Below are 22,166 nucleotides of genomic sequence, written 5' to 3' on the forward strand. Positions count from 1 at the left end.
GGGGGCAGCCCCACCACCCCCAGACCACATCAGCAGGGTGCAACCAGCTCTCAGGAGCAGCCCACAGGCAAGGCTCCCACCCTGAGAAAACGCCGCCTCCTAAGCCCCTGGGCAACTCCACGCAGAAGCCTGGGGATCCTGGGCCAGCGTGGCCCGCGTCTCAGCCCTGACCCAAGCCTCCTCAGAGTCTGCCCCGAGGGCTGGCACAGGGCTGAGGCAGCTGTGTCAGAGCAGCAAGTGGTACCGCATTCAGCGCAGTGACCAGCTGGGAGAGGACGGCTCAGCCGAGGCCCCAGCCGGCGTACCACAGAGGGTGGGCTGAGGCGGGGTGCTGCAAGTGGTGGCAGGAGCGGGACTCAGAGCGAAACTCACCTTCTTGTCTCCAAACCCCAAAAATGCTCAGGGGAGAAAAGGGACAAGGGAAGCAGGGAAGGCAGGGTGGCCATGTCCTGCCCCACCACCGTCCCTGACGTGGAGGCACGGTAGCTCCAGGTCGCCACCCCAGACCCTGCACGCTGCCAGCAAGGCTGGAGGTGGCAGTAACGCCTGTGCGGGGGTGCATTCGGGAGGCCGGCGGCACCTCCCGGGCCCTGAAGGAGTACACGGGCAGAAAGTAGGAAAGGGCCGGTTTATTACAGAAGCCACCGACCCGCTGGGCACGGCAGCTCGCTGGGCACAACGCTGGCTCGGACACGCCTTCAGTCACGAACAAGCAGGCTCGGCAGCAGCGCACAGGCGCGTCTAGGAGCACTCTGGACCCCAGCACAGCGCCTGGGGGCGCTGGCCACCACCCACCGAGCCAGCCCTTGCAGGAGCTCGTCGGAAGCTGGGGGCACAGCTCGCTGTGGCAGGAGTTTCTGAGCAGTAAGGCAGGGAGGGAGAGCGCCGTGGCACTGGAGACCCAAGCCCTCGAGCTGGAGACGGCTTCTGGGCGTGGTTTCCTGCGCCTCACCTGGGGAGGCTGCGGCCAGACAGGCGGGCAGGGCCGTGCCGCCTATGCCCGGTTCAGCGTCTGGAAGATGCGGGAGATCTGCAGCATGACGGGGCCCGTCTCAGGGTCGTTCATCCACTGCGTGCTGTTCAGCGGGTTCTCCAGCATGTCTTCAAAGGCTGCGGAGACAGCAGAACTGGGCCCAGAGCCCCCGTGCCACACGGCCTCTGCACCCAGACGCAAGGCCAAAGAGCTCCTGCCAGGAGCGTGTGGCACACTGGCAGTGCTCACCGTGTGTGCAAGGCCGGGGCCAGGGCCGGGGCCAGCACCACACACACACGCACACACGCACACACACACGGACTGCGCTCACACAGCGCTAATGCAGCCCAACTCCACAGCCCATGCCAGCCCTGCACACCATCCGGCAGATCTGAAACAGAGAACAGCTGTCCCACAGGCCAGGTGGCAGCTGACCTGTATGTGTTCACACTGTAGCCTCCAGAAAGCCATTTGGTGGCAACCATGAGGACTTGAAAATCGCCTCAACTTACACGGTGGCCTACAACCTCACCTGAGGAAATAATCAGCCAAAGAAAAGACTCGTGCATGCATTCAGGCCCTGGGGCAGTTACCACCACTGAGTTGGAAAATGTAGACATTCCACCTTGGTTTCCTAGACATTGCCATTGAACACGTCATGGAAGGCTGGGGTTAGCTCAGGGGCAGAGCGCTTGCCCAGCAGGCACGAGGCCCTGGGCTCCACCCCCAACACTGCAAAAAGTATACGTAAAAATAAAAAGGTAGACGCATGATACCATAACGCCTCCTAGCAAAAAGCCCACGAGTGGCCACACAAAGGGTCAGGCCCTGCCCCGGTCAGCGGTCTGTGCCGCACCCGACTGCCTCAGTGACAGGGCTACCCAGAGGACGGCCCCACATCCGGGACTCCGCCTCTGGGCCTGCACACTGTTTGGGGCTGTGTGGTCTCTAGCACTGAGTCCAAGTGCTCCAAGGCTGGAGCTGTGTCGAGCGTCTGGACCCTAAGTCGGGGGCTCAACCTGCACTGCAGGGACCTGCAGCCTCTCAGGGGCGAGAAGACCCTGACAGGACTGGAGCTAGAGGGAATAGGCTCTGTTCCATGCATGCCAGGAAAACCCTCCTGGTACTTCCCCGACACCAGCCTCGAGAAACCAGTTTATAGTCTCAGAAAGCAAACCCTCAGAAAGCCACATCAGTGCCTGTGAGAAGGCGGCCTCAACAAGAAAGGACTGGTCCTCACTGACACCGGGCCCGACTTCCCACTGCCTCCCAACAGGGAGCGCAATGTGCTCCGGAGGACGGCAGAGACCAGCGAAGCCCTGAGAAAGGGAGTCGGTTACGAAAAGGCGCACAGACGAGCATTCACGTGAGGAAGGACCTTTGTCTTTACTGTTGTCAAGGCTGGAATGGAGTCTAGGGCCTTGGGCATGCCCGGGCAAGGATGCATCCCTTGCCAGATCCCCAGACCTCCTCTCATTTGAAGACAGGGTCTTACTAACCCCCAGGTTGGCTTCGAACTTGCGGTCCTCCTGCGTCAGCCTTGCTGCAGTGGGATTCTGGTCCCAAGATTCTGCACTTGACCTGCGCTTTCTTAGCTTCTGGGTTTCAAACACACCCGTGACTTAAAAGAAATGAGGGTTGGCAGCGTGCACAGAAGGGCAGGTGCTCTCAAGCCGCACCCAGCTCCGCAGAGAGCCCGGCACGGATGCCGCAGGTGAAGATCAGCCCAAGATCGCACACGGGGTGCAAGGGGCCGGAGTGAGGACAGAACTGAAGAGGAAGGGATGCAGATGGCAATCGGGTGGCGGGCGGGGGCTGTGGCCAGCCAGCGCCAGCCAAAGGCAGAGCAAAGGACATGCTGATGAGCAGCGGCCGGATGCCCAGCCACCTGTCCCCAAAGACACAAGCTGCGCTGAAGACCAGGATGAGAAAGGGTCACTGCAGCAGGAGGTCCTGCAGCCATTTAATGACCAGAAATGGGAACAGTATATGCAAAAAGAACCCAGACTGCATCCACCGAAGGAATCGCCCGCCCTCGGCCAGCAAGCCCCACTTCCCAGGCAGGCAGGATGGGAGAGTAGGCGCTGAGGTAAATCTCCCAGGACCCTAGACACCACGGAAACGGCACAAGACAGAGCACTGGGAGGGGACTCTGAGGAACTGCAGCTCACCCCTCATCCTATTTTCTTGTCCCAACCTTCTGTAATGAATGTTCTGTGCTTCTCAAAAAACAGTCACTGTTGAGACCCACATCAGGAGTGTTCACTTCTGTTCTTTTTTTTTTTTTTTGCGGAACCGGGGATTGAACTCAGACCCTTGCGCTTGCTAGGGAAGCGCTTATTCCACTGAGCCATCACTCCAGCCCCAGGAGTGTTCACTTCTGGACTGCAGCAGGCACGCCCCGGCGTAAGTGTGCGGCCCTGGCAGGCCAGCCTGGCTGAAGGGCAGCACGGGAAGCCTGGCCGAGACTGGCAGGACGGCACTGCCATGTGCGGCTCCTCAGCAAGCGGGATGTCTGCAGCCCCAGCCCGCTGAGCCCTGCTGCACCAAGGGCAGACGCCCTGCCCCGGGGACACGCTGCTGCAAGAAGCAGCCCCCCAACGCCCAAGTTCAGCCCCCGAGCCAGGGACAGGCCGGTGTGCCTGGGCAGTCCGCCCCACAGGGAGAAGGGGTGAGACTGGGAGCCACTGAAGCTGGGGAATCGGTCAAAGGTGAGGAGGCGGGACTGGGCCCCAGGGCCTAAAGCAGACAGGCTGCCTCAGGCCTGACATAAATCGCTCGTCTGGTTAAGGCTGGCTATTCGTCTCTAGGCAACCTGGTGTCACAGATTAGTGACTCTGCAAAGGTATAAATAAATGACCACTTTGTTTTGCAGGTGAGTTTGTCTCACCAACCAGGCAGACCAGCCACCACGCAGCCCAGCTTTTGTCTTGTCCATCTTTTCTCATTCCTGCCTCCGTTTCTCACCGAGACCAAGACTGTCCCTACAGGCGACATGAACCAGTCACAGTGGGTTAGCAGACAGGACTAGACTCAGTGCCTGGACTACAGGGTGACAAGAGCTGGCCTTTACCAGCACGTGTCTGCAAGAACCAACCCACAGAGAGCAACGGCAACGGGGAGCGGGCAGAAAGAAAACCGGCCGCCGGGGAAGGCCCGGCCCAGGATTCTGCTGAAGGGCTGCATGGGCTGCCGGGCTCCACACAGCGTGTGGCATGCTTTGGCACAAAGCGTCTGCATTCTGTGCTTGTCCAGGGACTCTGCCTGAGACTGAGATTAAGAATCAAAGACTAGTCTTGGAGCCAGCCCATTAGCTCAGTTGCTTAAGTGCCTGCTTAAGCAAAGGCAGTCAGACTCAGGACATTCTGGGTCGATCCCCAGATCCTCATGCCTTTCCAGACCTGCCTTTAAATCACCCTGAGGCAGCCAAAAAATAAGAAAGAAAAAAAATCCTTCAAAGACTAATCTTGCAAAAGAAATTTCAAGGCAACACTCTTAGGTGCTTTTACGCAGATCTATGCTAAGAGTCAAAAGCAAAGAGCCCAGCAGAATGATCTAAAATGGGAATCTGGCCGGAAAGGAAGCTCCTGTAGAGCAGGGGACTGCAGCGCTAGATCAGAGATCTTAGTTTCTAAGGAGCAGGACAGTAGAAAATGTGGTCTGGGGGCATCACAAGAAGCAGAACTCCACCCCTTACAGACTCAAAGTTGCAAAGGTAGAAGAAAAGAAAGCCTCAGCACCATGCTCCGGAGCGGCAGTGGCCCCGGATCCGTTCCTCAGGCTGGGTTCAGAGTTCTCAGTGATCCGGGCACTCGACCCCTGGAGCCAAGAGGGAAGGAAGGCTGGCTCCTGCTCCAGTGGCGGCAGACCTGGGCATCCTCCACACAGTGCTGCTTTTAGGGGCATGCAGAATCCCAGCTGTGGGGTCAGCAGGGCTTCCACCCAGATTCAGGAGACCTAGGAGGCCAGGCAGTGTGCTCCTGAGAGGGGAGTCCGTGAAGCTGTGAGTGTGAGCACAGATGCAGAGGAGACCCCAGCAGGCTGGAGACGCCAGGGATGTGGACCATCTGAGGAGAACTGCAAGGAGGGAGCAGAGCCGGCCCAAGAGAAAAGTGGCGGGAGCTAAAGCCACCAGCAGTGACACAGGAGAGCCCCAGGACCTAATGCTTACCCTGCTGGATTTTGGACTTGCTTTGGTCCTGTTTCTTTCTATCCTCCCATTTGTACCTTTTGGAACGGAATTGCTTATCCTGTGTCACTGTTATGTTAGACCCTTAACTTTCTTTCTATTTACACGGGGACTCACAGCCAAGAGTCTGCCTTAAATCTCAAGGGAGACTTTGGACTTGGGCTTTGCAGCAATACCAAAGGCTGTTAGGCCCTGGCAACTCTTAGACATGGACTAACAGCGCTGCCTGTGCAAGGGGGCGTGCACGAGCCTCAGGGAGGCCAGGGGCAGAGTGTGCTGGCTCGTGTCTAGGTGCCCCCACAGGCCTCACGCAGTCACAGGTGCGGCTTTTCAGGCTGGACCTGGAATATGTGATGCTAAGACCGGTTCTTGGCACAGGGCTAGGATTAAAGGCATCCCACATGGGGTGGGTGCTACCAGCCTAAGGGCAGGAAGTCAGACACAAGGTAAGGGACAGAAAGAGGGCTGCTTTTGTTACTGCTTGTGGCTATTTTGCTACTTCGCTGCCTTCTGCCGCCATGAAGTGTTTCCCCCTGCACCGCCCCTCGGAAACACCAGCCCGCCTGGGAGCCAGCCAGCGAGCGGCTGAAGCCTCCATCAACGGTGAGCCCAATAAACCTTTCCACCGTCAAGTTTTGGTGTTGGGTATTTTATTTCAGAAACAAGGAAACTACGGCAGGGGTAGAGGGCTGGCCCATGCAGAGCCTGGCCGGCACACACTGATCCCCCAGGACTGCAGCATAAGCGAAGACTGAGGGGCTCGTTCTCGGTAGGAAAGGGCACTGGGAATGACAGGAACTCACTAAAGACGGCCTCAAATGCAGGTTTTCTGCCAAAGGTTCCTAACACAAAAGCAGCACTCCAGATACACCCCAGTTCGCCAAAACACAGGCCTCCTGTTCACCGCAGCAAGCCGCACGAAGCCACCAACCCAGCAATAACATTTGCAGGACGCGCAACTGGTGGAGGGTCACTCTTGTTGGGGACGAGAACTTTCTGAACAAATGAGAAAAGAACCAAAACTTGACGGTGGAAAGGTTTACTGGGCTCATGCTTTATGGAGGCTTCAGCCGCTCGCTGGCTGGCTCCCAGGCGGGCTGGAGTTTCCGAGGGGCGGTGCAGGGGGCAACACTTCATGGCGGCAGAAGGCAGCGAGCAGCGAAGTAGCAAAGTAGCTGTGCCTATAGCCCCAGCGCTCAGGAGGACTGCTGCAAGTTCAAGGCAACCCTGAGCAAGAGCCTGGCTCAAAAAAAAGAGACAGAGAAAAAGAAAAAAAAAACAATCTCCCAGGAAAAGAGGCCCAAGCGTCACACAAGACCCTTCGCACGTCTGATCCGCTTCTGACAGGAGCCTGCCCGAGGCTGCCTGCCTGAGGCCGCCCACGGCGCCCACCTCACCACTGTCCTGCCTGCCGGCACAGGGCCTCCTGACGACTACCCACGCTGAGGAGGGGCCCTGCAACACAGCCTGGGACAGCAGCGGCAGCACCAGTCCTCAGACGGCGCCGTCTGGACGAGGTCCAGTTGTTCTCAGGTCTTCAGTGGGTGCGGGGTCTGGGGATTAAACCCAAGTTCTCTGCACTGAGCTACATCTCAAGCACAGCGGCACAGGACAGTGAACAGCGCCACGTGCGAGGACAGCCCAGGTACCGTGGGGCAGCAGAGGACGCACCATGGCACATTTGCTCTGTGAACTGCTGGACGATGTAGCGGCGCAGAGTGCACAGGGCCGCGGGGAAGCGCCTCCATGCCTGCAGGCAGCTCTAAGGGGCAGCAGAGAGGGGGCAGGGCCTGGGAACAGCAGCCACCCCAGGGGACAGCGGGCAGGAGGCTCGGCACGCACAGGGGATCAGAGGGGCCGTGACACCCGACCAGCTGGGAACAGAGCTGCTCAGGAACGTAATCACATATATACTACACCTGCAGAGCGCCGTCTTCTTATTATTCCCTGAACACAACAGATAACAGGGGCTGGACAGAGAGCCCAGTGGGCTAAGCGCCTGCCAGGCAAGTGCAAGGACCCGGGTTCGATCCCCGGCACCGCATGCCATGCCAGCCCCAGAACCCGAAGCATGCTGTGCCAACCACCAAAACTGGGTGTGGAGGCGCACACCTGTAAGCCTAGCACTGGGGAGGCTGAGACAGGAAGATCACTATGAATCTGAGCTATATAGCGAAACCCTATACCAAATAAAAGCTTTAAAAAAAAAACCAGGTAACAACATACACAGCACTACCCTACACCAGGCATTGCAAGTACTCTAGAGACGGCTTATGGTCAGGAAACAACCTGTTAGTCACCAGCTAAAACCCTGCCACCTCACACACAGAGCAGCTAGAGACTCTGACATGGAGTCCTGGAGCCAGTCTACAGGGACACCAACAAGTGGCCATCCTGTTCAAGCTGAGTAGCTCGCGTGTGGCTACTTGTGTTATTAAAGTTACAGTGCTGGGGAGGCTGAAAACAGGAGGATCACTACAAGTTTGAGCTGCACAGTGAAACCCTGCACACGCGCGCGCGCACACACACACACACACAATAGTTACAGACATTATGCATTTTTGTGTGTGCAGAATATATGTAACAATAAAAATACACAATTACCAGAGAAGCCCCGTACACCTAAGCCCAAGCCACGCCAACCTTCTCCTCATGTGTGCTTCCTACACGAGCCACCAGCATGGCGCACCGGAGCCGGCGGGAGCTTGTACACCGAGCTGGACTGGGCTCCCAGGCCCAGCCACTCGCAGACACACACCTGCAGGAAGCTGCCTCGGCCCCAGTGCCACCTCACCAGCACCTGTGTGTCCTCAGCCAAGCCAGCATCTCAAAGGCACACGTACCTAGCAGTGTCTTGGGGTTGGTCAGACCCAGCTGCACCACTGGGTTGTCCAGGATGGCCTGAAAGAGAGGGCTGTTGGGGTCGATGCCCTGGTCCAGCTCCTCAGGGGACGGCTTCCGGTCCCCCAGCAGCCACTCGCACTGAAACCCAAGAGTGTGGGACAGCCGTTAGCTCCTGCGGGTGACACCACCGAGACAAGCCCTGTGCCAGGCCCCAAGCACTGCTCTGATAGGAAGGGAGCCCAACACAACAAGCGGGGCCCAGCCAGCCAGGCTGAGAGAGACAGGAGGACCTTAGCACACCTGGCGCTGCAGCTGAGCCTGGCCACCGCCTCATGCCCAGGCGGAATGGGGTGTCAGTGCTGCCCTGCCACCCCCACGCGCCCCGGGGAGGGGGGAGCCCAGCAGGACTGCGTTGCTCCCCGGCCAGTGCACCCCGCAGGGCTGGACATGCAATTCGCTGCTCAGGCTCTCAACCCTGTCCACAGTGGAGGTCACCAGTCCACCCGACCCCACCAAGGCTCGACAGCAGCAGCCGAGGCCAGCCCAGGACTGCATCTGAGATGAGCCAGGACACACATGGACAGTTCGCACGCAGAAGGCATGTTTTAGAAAAGGTCCAGAATTTTCTCCGAATTTTCAGTGGGTGAGGGGGACTGGAGATTAAACCCAGGGTCACTGAAATAAGCTACATCCCCAGGCCCTTCTTGTTTCTAATTCTGAGACGGTATGAGCTGTCACAGCTGGGTTCCCATTTATGAACTTCCTGCCTCGGCCACCCAGGGTGCTGGGCTCCAGGCGTGTGCCACTCTGCCTGACTAGGTCTTCAAAGCTGTCTGAGCTGAGTCTTCTGCCCTGAAGTTTCAATGATGAGCGGTGTGGGGGCATGGGACACAACGCAGCTGACACTCCGAGAGCCAGGGACACAGAGGCACGTGCGGTACTCACAGCGGCATTCTGCTGGTTGTTGTTCACTCTGAGGGCATCAATCACCTCCTTCTCATCGAAGCCCATCTCCATCAGAGAGATGACAGCCTAGGCAGAAGCACACAGCGGGTCAGCACCACAGCCCAGACGTGGCAGCCCAGCCTCGCGCGCGGCACCCCGCTGGCCATTGACAACACCTTTCCACCTCCAAGCCCCCGAAGCTGCCCAGGCTCCAGGGTCCGAGCTGTGGCGAGCGGGACCTGAAGACAGCCGCAGCCAAGTGGCCCCAGCTCGGGCATCTGTGCCCCAGGAGCAGTTCAAAGCAGCCCACCCACCCGTCCTGCTCACCCTGGGTCTGCGGCATCCAAGTGTAGTGTTAGAGAAAAATCAAGCACATACACCCAGCTTAAATGGGGACAGAAATGTCACTTAAGAAAGACTCAGGCTTTTCTTGATTGTATAAATCTTTCACCTTTTACTTAAGAAAGATGCTTTTACTCCAATTTTCTCTTTTAAAGACAAACTATAGGGCTGGGGAGATAGCTCAGTAGAATAAGTACCTGCCTGGCAAGCATAGGGTCCTGAGTTCAATCCCCAATACCACAAAAAATATTTAATATTTAACACTTAGGCTCTAAGTGGAAACATATGCTAACTCATAGGATGAACCAGGGCCTGTGAGACAGCTCAGTGGACTAAGTACCTGCTTAGGCAAGCACAGGGACTAGGGTTTGACCCCTGGCACCACATGCCACACCAGCCACACCCCTGGGGGCACTGAGCAGGCCGAGAGCAGGCGTGGTGCTGCACGCCTGTGATCCCAGCGCTGGGGAGGCTGAAAACAGGAGGATCACTAGGAGTCTGGGCTGCATAATGAGGCTCTGTACCTAATACATTTAAAAAATAAAGAATAGGAACTGATGGCCGAGCAAATCCTCCAGGACTAGGCAGGGCCAAGACCAGCAATGCTCAAGCCCACCTGTCCTCCTGCAGGACACCAAGAGTGCAACTCAAAACTGCCACATGTGAACCACATCCTCAGACGAGAAAGAGACCCCTGCTGGGCCCTAGAAATGCAGCCTGAAACAGCATGGAAATTTCCAACACTAGATGCAGGAAGAACTCACAAGAAGGGGAGCTCCCCAGTGACAGGAAATGAGCGGGGGGCAGCAGCAGGGCCTGCAGAGCATTCGGAAGTGGACAAACCCAGGATGTACAAGACAAAACCGGCCCTGGCTAGACACCACGCTCAGCCCTTCTCTAAGCACACTCGAGGCCTCCGGCCTAGATCCCTGCAGCCTGGCTCCACGGGGTTTCCACAGGGGAGGCCCTAAGAAACCTCACACCACACCTTAAGCAGGCGCACAGGATCAGACACAGCCAAGACTGCCGAAGGGCAGAGGACACGAGGCACCAAACCCCAAATCCCAGCCCAAGAAAGCGGACCCAGGAGAGGCAGCCGTGAGGAAGGGCTACGGACAGACACCACAGGGCCTGCCGCTGCTCCTGCGCTCCCCGCCCGGTGCCCACTGCTCTGCTCCTGGCGCTGCTGCTTGTGCCCTGTGGCTACAGCAGCAGCACTATCCGCTACCTTCTCGGGAGCCTCAGGAAATGACCTCCCTGCACTCGGGCGAGCATGAGGCGGCCTGAGCCGGGACGCGCAAGCCTGCGCTGCCAGCCTCCTAACAGGCGGCACGGGGCACGGGCGTAGATGCAGACGCATACCCGAGAGTCGGCCCGGAACTCCCTTTTCCTTCGGATCCTCTTGAAGATCTCCGTGAGCTCATCCCACTCTTCGTTTCCCTCAGCAGCGCTCACTGCAGCCTCAGAGGTGGCAGCTGCAGCCGCAGCGCCTGCTGCAGCCTGTGTAGCCTGTCCTGGAAGAGGCGTGTCAATGGCCGGGTCTTCTGCATGCTCAATCAGCCACTCCATGGCCTGCGGCACTGACATGCTGGAAGGGGACAACAGACTTCCCAGCTCTCCCAGAGCAGTGACAGGACCCCCGCGGGCTGACTCTGGCAAGTACAGGCCGCCTCACGGACTGTGGCCTCTCACTCTACACACAGGATCCCAGAGAGCCGGGGTGCGGCCTGGGACAGGCACTCGCCCTTGTGCACAAAGCTGCAGCGTGCGTTCAGGCTCCAGCACCACACAAACTTTTAAAACTCTACAGGTCCAGAGCACAAAGGTCGTAGTCCCTTGAAGCCTGCTGACTGGGAGTCTGGGCAACTGCGCCACTGACTCAAAATGGCCATGAGCGTCCCTGTCCCAGGGAGCCTCGCTCTGGCCGGCAGGCTGCAGCAGCGCAAGAGCACAGCCGCAGGCCAGCCAGCACACAGGCCAGGCTGAAAAGGCCCAGGGCCCGGCAGCCCCAGCTACGCGAGAGGCTGAGGAAGGACACTCACTTGCGCCCCGAGTTTGGGACCAGCCGGACGATACAGAGATCCTCTCTCAAAAGGGAAAGACCACAACAAACACCACCTCGAGATGCTAAACTAAGCACTGCCAGTGCTTATCTGGGAGGTGCCTCGGGACGCACACCCTGGAGAGGACTCAGCCCGAGCTGGGAGGGAGAGCACGACCCAGCCCCCATCCGTGGAAGGCAGGGAGGCCCCACGTACTGGCTCAGCCGAAGCGCCCTGCAGGCTCTGCTCTCAGGAAAGCCCATCTCTGTGAGCTGCCGCAGGGCGGCCTCGTCCACGCGGTCTTCCTCATCCTCGTCCAGCATAGCTGCAGGCGATGGGAGACAGTGTGAGGAGCCCTTCCGCCACGGCATGTCGGCCATCTGTGCCCGCACATGCCTGGTGGGACCTGTGACCTCAAGACCGCCGACTCCACTGTCAGCCCTCACCACGTGCATGAAGCAGCTACGGCCCCCGTGGCACACAGGCTGGGTGGTGAGAGATGGTGCCAGTTTCCAGAGGGCTGTGGGCTTGGGGTCCGAGGCCACGGGGAAAGAATGTGCGTGCACACGTGTGTGAAAGAGCCTGTACGTGCGCACGTATGCAAGGGCGTCACGTGAATGTGTGTGAGCAAGCACGTGAGCGCACACACAGGCTGCTTGGTCCACCCGGCCCGCCCATACCATTGGCCTTCTGGAACAGCTCCACCGCGTCAGGGTTCAGGGCGAGCAGCTTCTGCGCTACTTGGATGAGAGACACCAAGATCTTCCGGAGCTCTGTCTGGAACTACACCAGGAAGAAGGAGCCATGCTGAACGTGAGGCGACCCAGCCGACCTGCACCCCGCGCCAGCGCCCCAAACCTGAGTCTGTACCGCACTGCGCTCCTTCGGGAGCCGCCAGGCGGGGAGAAGAGGCCAGGGCTGGCCCAGCTCGTGCATCAGGGGACGCCACAGCAGGAGAAGGGGATCCACACGCACAGCGAGACACACCCGTGTGCGACAGCCGCTGAGCCCCGGGGCTGCAGACCTGGAAACTGCTGGCCACCCCAAAGCAGCAGAGGCACCAACGAAGGGCTGGCATGACACTCCAAGACCTGCTGTGCCCCAGCTCCCCCACGCCCAGCCTGGAGACCGCGAGCAGCCTCGCCACCCATCACTCGGGGCTGGGCAGGGGTGGCTGCAGAGTAGTGACACTGCCCCCGTGCACACGGGACCCACTGGGGGACGCCCCAGGAGAGGCGCCAGCCTAACTCAACCTAGGCTCACAGCGGCACTCAGATCTGACTGGGTCGGGGCAGCGGAAGGTGGCCACAGCCACGCTCTGAATGAGCATGCCAAGCCTGCTCGGGCTCACGCACACTGCCAGAGCTTCTGCTGCTTAGAGCTTCCCAGGCCAAGTGACTTCAGAGCCCAGACATCACCGAAAAGCTCAGCCAAGCCCAGGCAAACTCACACGTCCACCATGAAGTGGCCATGCTTTTCGCCCTGCCTCCAGGTGTCTTTCAGACTTCTTGTTTTAAAATAATTTTAGATTTATGGAAACACTACAAAACTAGCAGGGTTTTTAAATGCCCTGCCTCACTTTCCCAGAGTACTTTGTTTTGATTTTGAGGTTTTGCTCAGGTGATCCTCCTGCCTCAGCCTCCAGAATAGCCATGGTACCTACTTCCCAGGCTACTCAGGGGGGCTCCTGGGACCCCCCGACCAGCTTCCACGCGGCCCCACCCGGCACATGTAGAGTAGCACTCACGTCTCTCATGGTGGTCTGCACTGCGGCCCGGTCCACGCTGCAGGCGGGGAGGTCAGCTGTGGCCTGAAGAATGGCCTCCTTGTCTGGAGCCTTCTGCTCCTGCTTCTTCTGCAGAGGAGTGGGAGAGTCTGCAGTGAGCTCAGGGGCAGGAACCCGGCCAGCAGGGCGTGCGCCACACTCCTCCGAGTGAGAGCTGCAAACCCCGAAGAGCTGGGCATTTGCGGGGAGTGCCGTGCTCAGCCTTGGGGCCAGCACCCAGGTGAGGTGCGCAGGACTGGACCCCACATGCTGTTAGCATGGCAGGCAGAGAGACAAAAAGCCGGCCTGGTCCTCTGAGAGGACCTGCGAGGCCTCACACAGATGGCGGAGGCCAAATGGTAGCTTGTCTTTGCTCCCCACGTGGCCTCACTAAGCCTGACAATAGCATGAGGATGGCAGAGACGACCAGAAAGGATGGAGAAGACATCGAACCAGGGGAGAGAGACACCAGCAAACTCAGGTGGCATGGAGAGGTGGACGGAGCCGCAGGCTAAGGCCATGAGCTCAACACTGCCAGCCCTCCAGACTGGGCCTCAGGACAAAGGCCACAGTGTGGCCGAGCTCTGGGCTGCCAGCACGGGATGTGCCCACTTCCCAGAGAAGCCAATTTCCTCCACGAGCCGAGAGCCGGGGCCTGCGGCCCACAGAGGGCCGAGCTGTGCTACCTGGGTAGCATAGACACAGCCAGAGGTCAGCCAGCCATCGGCAGACTCCGGCACAGAGTACCCCAGCAGGTGACATCCAGCCACGGAGAGCAGGGCAAAGTGGGACAGCAAAAGACAGAAAGGCACAGGAAGAGAAGAGCAGCAGCAGGGAAGAACTGAGACAGAAGGGCACCACAACCTGCCCGCAGCATGAGCACCGGGCCACAGGTGCACGGCGGAGGAGGAAGCAGGCCCAGCGGCCAAGCCCTGAGAGCCAGAGACCGAAAGGCAAAGACGGCAGAGGGGGCGAGCAGAGACGACCTGCAGCAAAACGTCCCGGGCTCAAATGTCCGAATCCCAGTGTGACGAGCCAGCACAGAAAAGCACCACGTGTGCACGCACCACAGCCTGTGCCACACCTGAAGGTCCCGCCAGAGCAGGCCAGGTGGGAGCTCCCGGGCGGGCCCCGAGCGCGCTCGCCACAGCCCGACACTGCCCGACCTCGCTGCCTAGAAGGCCAAGGAGGTCGCTCCCACTAAGCCAGGAATGAGGCCGGACGCCATTCAATGCCGCCGCAGCAGCAGGACCCAAAGGTGTCAGTCACCTCCCTCCTCCCACCCTGCAGCCACCCTGCAGCCGGCTGCGCAGGGAAACACTGTGGGACCCTGGCATAGTCAGGTGAACCCCAAGAAGACCTGGATCCACCTCTAGGGAACCACACAGCCAACGGCAGAGACAGAAGGCTGCACCAAGGGACGAAGGTGCCTCCAGGGGCAGAGAGCTGGACCCTGCTGACACCAGCAAGAGACGGGCCGGCCGGTGGCGGGAGGAATCGGGGGCAGCTGCTATCTGCCCAGGAGTCCAGAAGCTGCTTCTACCCTGAGCCTGCAGCAAGGAGCGCAGCTGATTCCTGGATGCCGCACAAGACTCCAGATAAGAAACCACACGAGGGGAGAGTGGAGAGGCAGGTGCAGCCCTACAACCAAGTCTGTGATGAGATGACTGGCTAGTGGAAGGGAGCGCCACAGAGTCCGGGCACAGAAGAAAGAGGCGAAGGCTGGGGAGACAGCTCAGCGGTTTAAGCCTCTGCCTGGCCAGCGCAAGGACCTGGGTTCAATCCGGGGCACTGCCTATTGTGCCAGCCACCGAAACCGGGTGTGGTGGGGCACACCTGTAATCCTAGCACTGGGGAGGCTGAGACAGGAGATCACTATGAGTCCAAACCATGTAGTGAGACCGTGTACCAAATAAATAAATAAGACTGTGCAGGGGTGTAGCCACCGCAAGGAACACCCAGCAGGGGCCTGACACAGGAGCCTGTGGCCCAGGGGTTTCTCAGCAGTGCTGAGGATGAGACAGCCAGCGATAAGCTAGAGCAAGCACTGAAACACTGAGCGAGCAAGTGAAATGACGGCGATTACTAACACTGAAAATGTGGAGTAGCCCAAAAAGATCACCAAAGCCTGGAGCGGGGGCTCAGGCCTACGTGCCTGGCACTCCGGAAGTCAGGGCAGAGAATCAGTCTGGGTAATTCAGCAACTTAGCTAAGTCTCCAAATGAAAAATGGTTAAACATAGCTGAGCACCAAGGCCCTACATTCAAAGTTCCTGGATGCCAGGGAAAACACGTGTGTGTGTGTGTGTGTGTGTGTGTGTGTGTGTGTGTGTGTGTAATGCCAGAGGGGGAAAATCCGTATGTGTGTGTGTGGTGCTAGGTGCAGAACACAGGGCACCATGAATGTGAGGCCTGCACACTACCACAACCCCTAGGCAATGTGTTGTGTGTGTGTGTGTGTGTGTGTCTTTGTTTCTTTTTTTGGGGTGGAACTGGGGATTGAACTCAGACCCTTGTGCTTGCCAGGGAAGTGTTTATTCTACTGAGCCATCTCCCTAGCCCTTTGTTTCTCTTTAAGAACAAGGTCTTGCTATGTAACCTCACTAGGACTTTAACTTGTGATCCTTCTGCCTCAGCCTCCCAAGAGCTGCCACACCTAGCTTTCCTAAACTCATCCTGCTTTCCCTGTGGCTGAGAACAATGTTTAAATAACAATAGAACCTGAGACCAACTTCAACTAACATTCCAGTCCAACACCCTCAGAGAGAGGAAGGAAGGAAGGCAGGGCAGGCTCAGCAGCAGTCTAAAGGGGCAACGGAGGACAGCACAATGCCTGCGGATTAGCCCACAACCAGGAGGAGGGCTGCCAAAGACACTGGTTGAAAGACCAATGAATGGTCACCTTTAGGGAGTGTGATTCAGGTACGATAGGAAACTACTGCTTTTATTAAAACATTTGTAATTATTAAGTTTTTAAGTACACGTGTTCTTTTGACTTAGAAAAACTAATCACAACCATGCATTAACAGCTTCCAGAGCTCACTCTGCAAACAGGTGCAGAGGAGAGCAGGGCTGCCAGGGGGCCTGCTGGGTCCCGCACACTCTGCAGCGGGCTGGGCTACACCAGAACCCTGCTGTCCTGCCGGCTGTAAGGCGAGAACTGCCTTATCATTGCAGTTCTCGGAGTGGGCAGGCTCCCAGCACAGGCGTGGGCCACTCCCTGGCCCCCTGCCTGTGCCACCCAAGCTGCAGCCAGGTGTGGCTTAAGATACAAGATACCGTGGCCCAAGCCCAGGGTACTCCTTATACATCCATAGCCCAGAGGAAGCCCCAAAAATAGCTCACCCGCTCTCAGGCCACGGCCCAGCTCCAAGAGCAGGGCTGCTCTCCCCGGAGCAAATGCACTCCCTGGCCTTTCAGAACTGCAGAAGAAATGCAGCACCCTGGGTGAAGCGTGAGGGGGGCTCTGTACCAGGGCACAGGCCCTTGGAGTGGGGTCTCCGGAATGTGCCTCGGGCAATGGCTGAACCACAAACACCCAGTGTCTAAGGCAGCTGGGTTTCCAGAAAGATGAAGACCACAGACCACCCCTTGGCGCCAGGACACCTAACTGCGCCTTGCGAGAAGCAGACAAGAGGCACAGCTGGCCTCTGAGACAGCGGCACAAAGCCACGTCACCCTCGCTCTGCACACCTGCTCCGACTGTCCTGTGGCACCAGCCCTAGTCCAGTTGCACAAGGACAGAAGGGGCAAAAGAACACAGAGGGATTAAGTCAACAGCAGCACAGCATGGAGTGCTCAGGGCTGGGCCCCGTTGGAGGCAGATGGGGGCTGGTTCAGCAGAGAACCACTTACTGCCACGCGCTCTGGCCAGCCGGGCAGAGACCAGACACGGAGAAAGCCCGCCCACAGCAAGCAAGCTGCAAACTCACCTTCTCCTCTGCTGAGACCTCGGCCATCTTAGGGAGGGGAGCAGGGGCTCGCTTCTTTATCAACAGCAAGACATCTGGAAAAACCACATCAGTATCTGTTAAGAGCACCGGCCTCACAGCCTAAGCCACATGAAGGGTGCTGTGGGCCCCTCCTGAACACAGAAAGCAGGGCCCCCTTTGGGTCCCTCCTAAATCCAGAACCCTCATTTCTGTGCCGCCACATGGCCCTGGCTGATCTATGGGTGGCAAGAACAAGACCATGGGTCACCAGTCCGTGGCCCAGCAGAGTCCTGATGACCAGACAAAGAACTGGTGAAAATCTTGGCAAAATGCCCTTGTTCTCGTGGGCTGCTGGGAACCAACAGCCTGGGGTGTGGCTGCTGCCCAGTCCCCAAGGTGGGCCACCCACCTCCCACGGCACTGGGCCAGGCTCGACAACCTCGTGCGGTCTGCAAGCCGTATGCCCAGGGTCCTCGCTTCCGGGATTTCCAAGCTAAGTTGGTATTAAATGCCCGTAAGCATGAAGCAACGTGTGTGGTAGCACGTCTCACTACGAGGCGCAAACAACAGCCATGGCCATCGTTTCAAACCAAAAATAAACCCGCAGAAGCTCCAGAGTCTGGGTTTGATTTGAGCGGAATTAAAAATAAAGCTCACATTTGGCTTCTTGGAGTCTGCTGCTTGCTCAGTTTTGATCTCTGCTGTTTTTCACAAATACTCCATAACACATACTTTTTAAATAAAGGAAAAATAAAACAAGCGTCGGTCCAGTTTTCTCGCTCAGAACCAACCTGGCCACAGACACCACACACGCACGAGCCAGGCCTCCGCCCTCACCTCGGTCCTGCACGTTCTCCTCCGAGATGGTCTTGGTGTCGCTCAGCACCCTCTCGGAAGCCGCATGGATGAGTTTGTGGTGGGTGACACTTTTGGGGTCCTCTAGGCTCCCATGAGCACACTGAGGGACAGAATTCAACAATGCAAGGGGGAAATGAGTCACAATGTCATGTGGTACAGGGACCACTACCCGAAGCCACACAGGCACTTAGGGGCTTCCTCCCCAGCTGACGGGACAGCACAGTGAAAGCACAGAACCCGCACCAAGGGCAGAAGAAATGCCCGACGCGTAACCCGGGCCTCCAGCCTCACGCCGCCCGCTGCACACAGCGTGACCCTCCAGCCTCACACAGCCCGCTGCACACAGCGTGACCCTCCAGCCTCACACGGCCCGCTGCACCCAGCGTGACCCTCCAGCCTCACACCGCCTGCTGCACACAGCGTGACCCTCCAGCCTCACATCGCCCGCTGCACACAGCGCGACCCTCCAGCCTCACACGGCCCGCTGCACACAGCGTGACCCTCCAGCCTCACACCGCCCGCTGCACACAGCGTGACCCTCCAGCCTCACACCGCCCGCTGCACACAGCTCAGGCCGCTCAAACTGGGCACGCGACGCTCTATGCACTGTCGACCCAAACCGCTCTCCGGTCTGGAAAGTTCACTACAGTGCTCCCCCCTTTTCCCCAAGTACTAGAGACTGAACTCAGGGCCCTCTACACTGAGTCACATCTCCAGCTCTGTTTAGTTAATTCTTTTTGTGCTGACAGATGTCGTTACCCAGGCTGGGCCCAAACTTGACGGCCTCCTGCCTCAGCCTCCCAAAAAGCTATGACGATAGGTGTGCACCTCCATGCCCAGCTAGACAGTCTTTTTTAAGTCAAAACAGGTTGGGGCTGGGGAGATGGCTCAGTAGAATAAGCTCTTGCCTGGCAAGTACAAGGTCCTGAGTTCAATCCCTGGTACCACCAAAAAAAAAAAAAAAAAAAAAACCAGTTCTGTTGCCTCTTGGCAAACCAAAGACCGATGTATCATGTACATTTGTCCCCTTTCCATCCACAGGTGCGTGACAGGAGTGGAGGGACAGCAAAGGAAGAACTCTGGTGCCGAGAGCCGAGAGCCGAGAGCCCAGGAACTGGGCCCAGCCCACGGGGGGCTGCAGCCTCGGCTCGTGTGCCCACACTGCAGACGCAGCTCAGGGCAGCTCCTGGGGCCGCTCGGAGGGGATCGTGGGTACTGAGTTCTGTGTACGTCGCCAGGGCCCTGCAGCCCAGCACGGCATGTGGCACAGGAAGAAGGGCCTGAGGTCCTTGGGCACCAGCAGAGGCCACCCATCTGGGGCAGTGAGACGGGCACAGCACTTGTGAGAACGGGGACCTGAAAAGCCACTCCTATGGCTACTGACACCTCGGTCCCGTCCCGTCACGCACTGTCGCCTCATAGCCCCATAGTGTCACACTGCTGATGACGCTGCCTGACACCTCTGCAGGCTCCTATCTCTGCGAGCACCACTCAGCTGCCCAGGGCGCACATGCGGCAGGACTGCAGGCTCCCATCAAGCACACTGTGGGCCTGGCCTTGCAGTGCCTCATACGAGTAGGAGCAGAGCTCCAGCCCTGCCCAGGCCCCAGCTTTTGGGTAAAAGAGCGGAGTGGCCTCGGATACTGCAGGAAGGTCCCACAAGAGCTCCCATTCCACAGCATGGTGCAGGCCCAGACTGCTGGCTTTCACAGGGGATATGCACGGCGTGGGGGACAGAATTATCTGCATGTCAGGAAAGGAAGAAGCCCGAGAGGCCAGGGACACTGCTCACAGGATGCTTCCCAACACTCACTTGGCCTGCAGGAGGACACGGCCACCCCAGGATACCCGGCCCATGGTCCTCCAGGCCACTGGCACAAGGCAGGTGTGGCACCCGGCCCCTCATAGGTTTGCTCATCACCTTGCCCTGTGACCATGGAGGCCTGGAAATACCCAGCATGCACTGCTAAATGGAAAAGAAGGAAAAACTGAAGTGCTGTCCACTCTCAACGCCAGCCTTTTAAGAGTAACTAGATGAAACAGTTTTGAGAAAGGGTCATGAAGGCTTCTAGGGTTACCAAACATTCCCCTAAACTGGCATGATCGTGGGGCACAAAGGCCACTGACCGCAGAGCAGGGAGCCCCACTTCCCCTGAGCTTGGCAAGAGCCTGCTCCCAGAAATATGGGGAGAGCTAGTTTATAATCCTACAGCTTGCAGGTAATCCTGGTTGACACCATGGATCATTTCCTAGTCCCCTCCACAAAACGCTGCCTCAGTCCGCAGTGTTGAGTGAAACTCAAGTCAAATTCAGAACACAGTCAAGGAAACACAATTTTCTGAAACAGTCCTCATCCTGGCTCCCAAAACTCTGCCCCCACACCCTGCCAGCAGCACACTGAGGACGTCAGCCCTGCTGAGCGCGAGCCGCCGTCTCTGCGCCCGCACCCGCACGTGCACCCCGGTGGAGACACCTGTGTGCCCGCCCACCCTGTGTCCTGTGTCCTTGCAGAGGAGCCGCGCCTTCGCTTCGCTCAGACCCGATGCGCTCTGGCACGTGCAGGAGACCTGAAGCTCCGTGGAGCCACATGAGCCAGGCTATGCTGCGCTCTGGCACCGACACCACAGACCTTAGCCCCAGCGCCTGTTGGACTAGAGCCCCACCTGCGCCCCTGCCAGGCCTGAGCAACAGATGCTAGAGACTCTGGCCGGGACAAAAAAGGCAAAGGCCAAGAGCAGTCCGCTTCCTTACAGTCAAGGCAATAATCCCTCTTCCTGTGGCAGTGGCCCCCCAAGACGCTGGGGGAGGAGGCACAGCGCAGGAAACGGGAAGAAACCCGCCGACACCACTAGTGTGAGGGTGTGCTGAGGACACGGAAGGGGGACAGCAAGCTAAGACACGCTGTCTGAGCCCTGCCACCTACACGCGGGCCCTGGTCTCCAGGGTGACGTTCAAGTGCACAACCTGAGCCTGCTCCTTCCTACTAGGGCATTCTGGCTCCAGGACGGATGGGACGTGCATGGGGACATTTTCTGAGGGCTCAGCACTCCAGCCCCACAATTCATGCCAGCTCTTTCGGTGTGAAAGTGCCCTGCTGCTGCGCAGACCCTCCGCACCTGGGGAGACTGCAGGGGGAAATAAAATCTCAATGTAGAGGAAGATAATGACAGAAAGATCCCAAATGGTACCATCTCGGTGCCCACTGGGACGATAAATATCACAAATAATTAGCATCACACCGAAACTGGCTGCCTAATTAACCCCAAGTGCCCTAAAGTTTATTAGTAAGCATTCATGGATCATTTCCTAGTCCCCTCCATAAAACGCTGCCTCAGTCGGCAGTGTTGAGTGAAACTCAACGCCTCACCCCTCATCCCCCTCATCCCCCGGTCTGGAGCTGGCAATCTCTTTTCACTTTTCCCAGGAATTCCCACCTGTTTGTATGGCCACTCTGGGCCATCGAGGAGCCCACAGGAGCGGGGTGCTGCTTCTAAACAGTCAACACCAGCTAGGCTATGAAAAATATAAGCGGCCAGGCAAAATGGCCTGCACCTGTAATCCCAGCACCCGGAGGATCACCTGGAGTTCCTAAGCGTCCAGACGCCTCCTAAGGAAGGGGCCTGCGCTAGCTGTCAGCTCTGGGGACGCTGGTAAGCCCGGACCTCACCCCAACTGCGGGCACGCACGAACGCGGGACAGCGCGGGCCCATCTCGGCCGGCAGGCCGACCTGAACCGCAAAATGATCGCAATAAGTAGACAGACTAAAATACAAGCTGCCACTGAGCTGTGAGCCCCCCAGCGCTCAGCGCCCCCACTCCCACGCAGTGCAGGGTGCTCCCGAGGGGGCTCGTGGGTCTGGTCACCTCTCTGACACTTAGAGAAGGACTCCACCCGCCACACGCGCGAGAGATACGAAGGTCTGGCGCAACTGCAGGCTCGCCCTCACCGCCCGCAGCCCTAGCTTGGCGGGCAACCTGCGAAGCGCACGGGCGCAGGACGGCTCCCACGCGGTCCCCACCGAAAAGCTGAGACCCCCTTCACCCCACTCCCGGCCGGAAGCCCCGGCTCGGGTCCAGCCGTCCCCGGGCCGCCGCCAAGGTCGGCGAGCCGGCGCGGCCGGCCGAGGAGCGCTTCTTCCCGCGGACTCCAGGCGCCGACGCTCCCCGCTGAGTGCGCGTCGCCCCACCGAAGGGCAGCGGCGGGGTCCGCGGCGAGAGCCGGCCCGGCCCGCAGGCAGCCTCGGAAAGCGCTCCGCGCAGCTGCTCGGGGGACGGGG

At 58.7% G+C, this 22,166-nt stretch overlaps 1 protein-coding gene across 4 annotated transcripts in view; it reads right to left on the bottom strand.

The window, feature by feature from the left end:
* Positions 1-616: 616 nt before the first annotated feature.
* Ubac1 (UBA domain containing 1) overlaps positions 617-22,166 on the bottom strand; it is a 21,983-nt gene continuing 433 nt past the window's right edge. The window contains exons 2-11 of one of the 4 annotated variants that reach the window (XM_023700366.1): positions 17,869-17,989; positions 17,032-17,126; positions 13,083-13,190; positions 12,016-12,118; positions 11,552-11,660; positions 10,656-10,881; positions 8,952-9,038; positions 8,006-8,144; positions 953-1,110; positions 617-857 (exon numbers count right to left, since the gene is read on the bottom strand). In XM_023700366.1, the coding sequence (XP_023556134.1) occupies positions 995-1,110; positions 8,006-8,144; positions 8,952-9,038; positions 10,656-10,881; positions 11,552-11,660; positions 12,016-12,118; positions 13,083-13,190; positions 17,032-17,126; positions 17,869-17,989 (1,104 nt within the window). In that variant the 3' untranslated portion in view covers positions 617-857; positions 953-994. Of the gene's footprint in view, positions 1,111-8,005; positions 8,145-8,951; positions 9,039-10,655; positions 10,882-11,551; positions 11,661-12,015; positions 12,119-13,082; positions 13,191-17,031; positions 17,127-17,868; positions 17,990-22,166 lie in introns of all 4 variants that reach the window. The other 3 variants (XM_023700367.1, XM_023700365.1, XM_004640524.2) reach the window with 3 other exon arrangements.

The sequence above is a fragment of the Octodon degus genome, unplaced genomic scaffold (genome assembly GCF_000260255.1).
Source record: "Octodon degus isolate 3935 unplaced genomic scaffold, OctDeg1.0 scaffold00123, whole genome shotgun sequence".
NCBI classification, from domain to species: domain Eukaryota; kingdom Metazoa; phylum Chordata; class Mammalia; order Rodentia; family Octodontidae; genus Octodon; species Octodon degus.